This window comes from Glycine soja, chromosome 14, assembly GCF_004193775.1.
Source record: "Glycine soja cultivar W05 chromosome 14, ASM419377v2, whole genome shotgun sequence".
In the NCBI taxonomy this organism is placed as follows: Eukaryota; Viridiplantae; Streptophyta; class Magnoliopsida; order Fabales; family Fabaceae; genus Glycine; species Glycine soja.
Genome location: NC_041015.1, coordinates 9,178,917 through 9,185,657, shown reverse-complemented (window position 1 = coordinate 9,185,657; position 6,741 = coordinate 9,178,917). Strand labels below are relative to the sequence as shown.

Below are 6,741 nucleotides of genomic sequence, written 5' to 3'. Positions count from 1 at the left end.
TTCTTAAACTGCCAATGGAATATTATTTATTTTAAATGGAGCCGAAAAGAAATTGAAAATTAACCGTGATTGGAGTCTGCCATTATATATATATATATATATATATATATATATATATATATATATATATATCTTGGTATGAATCCTCATATATTCATGTAGCGACTAAACCCTACATTGAACGATTCGGAGAGATGACTTGGCCATAAGATTGAAGGTTGCAGGCAGGGTCATTTTCACTCTGTTATCGCAAGGAGAATGTAATCATTGCTTGCTCATGAGTCGCCTATCATATCTGATCAGGGAGTTGAGATATTCGAGAATTTTGTCCCAAAACCGAAATGCATGAAAATTTTACCAACTTATATCCTAATAAACTCAAACGTCGGTTTAATTTTAATCTAACTTATTTCGATTTTACCATCACAGAATAGTTGTCTAAAGCCAATAATCTATCTTCTAATATATGCCCTACATTAGTGTTTTTTTTTTAATTATCCAGAGAGACAGGATCTATTTCATGTCTTAAAAGGATTGTTTAACTTTTTTTAGATAACAGGATTGTTTAATTTTCAATTATTTGTTGAGAGATATCTTTCATATAAAATAATCATTATTCAAAATTAAACAGGTAACATTAAATCTAATAATACAGCTCTTATATTTATTCTTATATATAAAAAAGATGTAGGTAGTATTATTTAATTCAATTTCACTCAGGGTACAACTTTTGCTAAGGGGAAAGTTTTTAGCTTCCTGTCAGAATCTTAGATTATCAATTTAGTTTTTCGTGTTTAGTATCTATTATTAAAAAAATAACATTTTTCAAAAAGAGTGTTTCTTAAAAATGTTTTAATTAATTTCTCGTAAAAATTTTCTCATAAAAAAGGTAAAAAAATCTTAAGTTCTCGAGTTAAAATTTTGTTCTATTAAGTAAAAAATTACCATTTACTCTTATTAGATTAATTATTGTGATAAATAATAAAAATATTTTATAATTCTTTGATTATAAGAAAACTTATATAAATTATTATCAATAAAATAGATTTTATTTATTCTTTCGAGGAATCATGATGCATGATTTTCAGGTATTATAATTTTTCAGTATGAAAAACCTTTTTCCTACCAAACTCTCCCTTAGGTTCAGATTTAAAACTCCTTATCATATATATAATTATATATTTATAATAATTTTTATATATAATTAGGATATAAATAAGAAAAAATTGAGAGATATATAAAATAAATAATGTGACAAACAGAGTAAAAAAAGTCATAAAATAGTGTTATAAAAAGAATATTGTCAATAATTCATATAAATAAGAATAAGATTACTCTTTCATATTCAGCTTCATGCAAGTTGTAACCGAAGGGGGCTAAGAGAGACCAATTAACCAAAACCTACCTGATTTGTACGCAGGATTTCTGGAAAGGTGGGGGCTGAGGTAATTAAACATAGATCACAAGGTGTGGGGACTATAAGAAGGTGTCTCTGTCAGAGACGTGCCTGCAGTGGCAACGTTAGATGTTTTGTAGCAAAAACAAGGAGTCAAGGGAAGGCCCTCTTGTATATCAGTACCTATCTCTTCAGATCTGCGCAATCTTCATCCCTGCTATACCTCCAAAAACATCAAAGATGATTACTAAAGACGAAAAGAAAAACTGATCAGAATATAATAAATCAACATATTCTGGAAACCATAGAAAAAATAGTTTTCTCATGAATTGAAATTGGAGAAATAAATCATTATATATACCCAGAACGTACATAGGTTTATATTACATGACTATTTATCAGAATGTTAATTTATTTATTATGTTTTAAAATAATGAACTTGATCAATATTAGATACATGTCAACTTCTCATTGTTTCTATTATAACAAGTTGTTAGTTGGAGTATTAAACTTGAACTTTTTAAACAAAATCTTAAATTTGAGTTTTATGAATAAAATAATATAATTAATGAAAAATTTTCATTAAAAATGCTAATTTCACACACCTTTGTTCATGAACCTATGTACCCAAGAAAAAGAACCTAAGGTATTTACCAAGTTTACCAACAACTCTTCATCCCACACAAAGAGATCCTTCCTCCACCTCCATACCCAATACCAAATATTTTCATACCATTTTTCCATCTCTACCATATGGGCACTCTATTAAGAGATACTTGATACAAACGAGGAAAGGAATGTTTTAGGCTAGCATTACCATTAATCCAGATGTGATGCCAGAAAACTAGACTTGTTCCCCATTTCTAAACTTTCTTGCAATACTTTGGGCAAACCAAGTAGGTAGTACGTGATTAACATTCTCTAATGAACAAATTAAATATCGATCCCTCCACCATACTGAACTAGAAGAAGCTAACCGAGCAGGTTTTATGGACATACAACTTCTATTACCATTACCATACATAAAAGAAAAGAGAAGATGCTAAGCAACGCCAAAATCAACAAGGAAATGCCACCTCCATTTTTCTAATTAATATACACTCAAGTGAAAGGCCACCTCATTTACTGAAAAGTTAGAAATTTTTTAGGAAAAATAACATTAATTTGCCTTAATTTGATATTAAACGTTGACTATGTTTAGATTAATATTAGGTTCGACAGACACACATTATTATGCGCATTTTATAAAAGATAGAAATTCTCATACATATTTTGTAAAAGATAAAAATTTAGAGTTTTTGATTTAAGGGGTGTTGGGGGACTTTCCACCAGAAAAGCAAACACCTACTAATGAGTTACGTTTCTCTTGTCATGACGTGCTTTTAGGACTAACTTTAAAAGAATATTTTTGTGAAAAAATTAATATATGTGACATTTTATAATAGACCTTAGAATAAAAATTGATCAAATCACACTTTTAACTTAAACTTTAAAATAAGAATCAGATTAGTACTAAAAGGGAAAAAATATTCTACTGAGTATTTTATAACATATAGAGGAGGACCGAAAAACTGCAGCAGATAGGGTTTTATCCTACTAGGGGGAGTTCTCGAGTAGCAACACTCTCGTCCTTTTATCTTGTCTCTTGTTAATTTGTTTTGTTTTGTATCTGAAAGTAATCACGTGAATGTTTTGCAGACAACTCTTCTCTTTTCAACCTCTCCTTGTCCTTTTATAAGAACCCTACCACGGTATGATAACCCTCTTTCTCATTCATTCTTTCATAGGCTATAATATACACTTGTTATGATTCCCTTCCCCTAGCTACCCTATCCCTCGGTACTGTCCACTGTCCATTATTTTTGCCTAATTAACAACACATATACAGTTCTCTCTATCTCTCCATCCATGACTCCTTATTCTCTGAACCCACCAGGCCCTTCCATACAAGCTGGTCAAAACCAACTCTTCAATATTTCTCCTAATAATCAGGACTGCCGTACCTTTTTTAACATATTTGATCCAAGGCAAACCAGCATAGAAATTGGAGGGTTAAGAGAAAATTATCGACAGGCAAGATCATATATGTTCAATTCCTTTTTCTATATATTATTATTTGATCAAAGTTTATCATTAATTATATTCTACTTAATTTGATTTCTAGGTTATATTCATGATTATGAGACTTAGAATAATATATGCCCTCCACCCTTCCTTCCCCCCTTATTGGATGTTTTAACTTTTAATTATCAACCAGAGTAACAGTGGTTTGAACCAACTTTGGTGGTCATGATCATTGCATCCTGTGCATATATATTTCGATCTCTAATAATTAAGTTTTAACAGGAAAAGCCTTAATATTATTATTATTTTAAAAATTAAAGTAACATTCTGATCAAGTTTCCAAGCTTAATTTTATCATGTCTGCCTTAATTTCATCAACTTAATTAATTAATCACTTGTCTCTTTTATTCTTTCTTATAGCTAGGTCAAATTTATTCTTCTTGTTTATAATATACAGATCCTGTCAAAACAATAGGTAGGCTTTTGATTTTCCACATCTCTCATCATTCTCTTGAGTTCATTTTTCATTTTTTCTCTTCTTTTATCTTTTTTTCTTCTACTACATTTATCTATCACATCTCTTCTTTTTTTTTTTTCTCTTTCCATGTCTCTCTTCTTTCCACTCATTTCAAATTGCTTTATGAGATATGAAATAAACCTTATTAATTAAATAATAATATAAATTGTAATAACAATTTTTTGATAGCCTGAATATGCATCTAATATATGTTTTGTCTTGATCTACATTAGGATGACAAGATGATATTGCATGATGGATCATCAAGCAACTGCAACTCGTCCTTCAATATTTCACCTGAGACAGTAGTTATGGTTGATCCATTAAGCAGCGCATGTGATCGGCGTAATTTACCATCTGAGGAAGAGAGCAAAAATAACGATCACGGGTCTGGGAACAAATGGATGTCTTCAAAGATGAGGTTAATGAAAAAAATGATGAGACCGAGTATCAGTCCAACCACTGACAAAGCAATCAATTCAAGCCCAAGATTCCAAAATCATCAAGGGCTCGAAAGCAGAAGGTACAGCCAAAGAAGCCCTCGTAACAACAACGGCAGTAGCACCCCTAGGGTTTGTTCGGATTGCAATACAAGCACTACCCCACTTTGGAGGACTGGCCCTAAGGGTCCCAAGGTTAATCTCTTTTCCCTTTACCTTCTTTCGTTCATAATAAAACTAGCATTGTTAATAACTTCTTAATTATCTGGACACACGTATTATCACTATAAAAATCATATACTGATTAATAGGTAACAGTCTAGTAGATACACATGCACAATACTATTATACACTTTATTTAACAAAAATAAATTGTTAATTAGCATAGATATGTATTGTAAGTCTATTTATTTCTCAATGATAAAAGAAATATTGTAAGTCTATATTAAGTACTAATTAACACAATAATATTGAAATAATAAATTAATGCATATAGTAAATGGATCATACTGTGTAATTATTTAGTATGATACATACATCATACTACTGACATATATCTACTGTTAACAACATATTTTTTAATATATATTTTTTATTGGTTAAAATTTATTCAAATTATAATATGATTGAAATTTATTAAATAAGAAGTATTCATGTGTTTTAAAGATTGTTAAAGAATGATTGAAAAAAGAGAGTGTTAATTCAAAGTATGTTTCTAATATTTTTTTATAAAGATTTCCAATAAATTGAAACACGTGTTCAAAAGATTGTGATAATTAGAAAGTATTGCTAATACTTCTTTTATATTAATAGTTTTACTACTATTGGACAAAGTTTATATTATCATGAATAAGTAACTGAATAATCATATAAACATATAATTAGTTTGAGTAAAATTAAATTAAGATCCTTTTAAGTAAGGTTTGGGCCGACTTGAACCTTGGGAATAGAAAAACTTTTGTTAAAACAAAGATTTTACTAAAAATGATTAATGAAGTTTTTTTTTAGAAATTAGTCATCACCAGTTATAAACAAAGCCCTTAAATACTTTGCATCAATATAGTTATTGTGACAAAAAAAAAAGAAGAAAATGAATAATATTTGTATTGTTAATTTAGAAAACCAACTACTACTTAATTAATAAGCATTTAGTTGCTTGTTAACATGCAACGTGTTTCTGGTGCAGTCTCTTTGCAATGCCTGTGGCATTAGACAGAGGAAGGCAAGAAGGGCAATGGCGGAAGCTGCAAATGGTTTGGTCACTCCCATAGCATGTGAAAAGACCAGACTACACAACAAGGAAAAGAAGTCTCGTATGAACCATTTTGCACAGTTCAAGAACAAGTACAAGTCCACTACTACTACTACTACTACTACTGTAGGCTCATCTGAGGGAGTGAGGAAGCTTGAATATTTCAACAACTTCGCCATAAGTTTGAGGAGTAACAACTCTGATTTTGAACAAATGTTTCCACGGGATGAAGTAGCTGAGGCGGCATTGCTTCTGATGGACTTATCTTGTGGTTTTGTCCACTTATAATATTAGCTAGCTAGAAGAAATCTAGATACTTTTTCCCTTTGTTCTTGCTTTTGTTTTTGTTTTAGTTTTGGTTTTAGTTTTTCATATAAAAGTATTTCGTAATTATATTATTTGTTTGGTTGTGACTTGCATGTGAGTTGTGAAGTTTAGCTGATGCATGTGTCTGCAGCAGAACCAAAATATTGTCGGCAACGTTATAGCTAGCTACATTTGTGTTGATTGATCAGTAAAAGTTTATGTTAGCGATATGATCATACATAACTTTATGAGAAATGTTATTTATATGATACAATTTTATGATATTTTCTATACAAAGGAGAAGATAAGAAGAGAAGATAGAAAAGTATATGATAAGATTGGGATGTAATGCACAGAAATAAAAGACAAAAAATGAAAAAAATTGCTGTGTAAAATATATTACTCTATCTTTAATCAGCTTGATATTCTAGCTTGAATTTATATGTCAAAGAAACGAACCTCAGATATACTGCTATTTGCAGCATATATTAACTGATCGGATTGAACTTGAGCTTTCAATTTTCATATATGAAAGAGTGGTTATGAACTGATCTAATTATATATAGTTTTGGAGGAGAAGTGTTTTCTTCTTCATTAATCAGTTTAATTTTTATATATTTTTAATCCCTTGTAAGTATAATATTTTTAGGTTTGATCTCTATTTAATTTTTTTAGTTAATTAGTCCCTCATTTTCTAAAATTACTCACTTTTAGTTATTAAGTGGGTGACAAAAAAGCCCACTTTGGAGCGATGCTAACTAGACAA

At 29.9% G+C, this 6,741-nt stretch overlaps 1 protein-coding gene across 1 annotated transcript; it reads left to right on the top strand.

The window, feature by feature from the left end:
- The first annotated feature begins 3,098 nt into the window (after positions 1 to 3,098).
- LOC114383675 (putative GATA transcription factor 22) lies at positions 3,099 to 6,205 on the top strand. The gene is made up of 3 exons (XM_028343399.1): positions 3,099 to 3,469; positions 4,211 to 4,612; positions 5,604 to 6,205. Exons 1-3 carry the CDS (start codon positions 3,305 to 3,307, stop codon positions 5,955 to 5,957), a joined length of 921 nt encoding a protein of 306 aa, XP_028199200.1. The 5' UTR covers positions 3,099 to 3,304; the 3' UTR covers positions 5,958 to 6,205.
- The last annotated feature ends 536 nt before the right edge of the window (positions 6,206 to 6,741 follow it).

Bases quoted from the DNA above. Each gene is read 5' to 3' on its own strand.
- LOC114383675 (XM_028343399.1), top strand. From the start codon at position 3,305: ATGACTCCTTATTCTCTGAACCCACCAGGCCCTTCCATACAAGCTGGT. The intron at 3,470-4,210 runs GCAAGATCATAT...GATCTACATTAG, and splicing joins TAAGAGAAAATTATCGACAG to GATGACAAGATGATATTGCA. The intron at 4,613-5,603 runs GTTAATCTCTTT...TTTCTGGTGCAG, and splicing joins CTGGCCCTAAGGGTCCCAAG to TCTCTTTGCAATGCCTGTGG.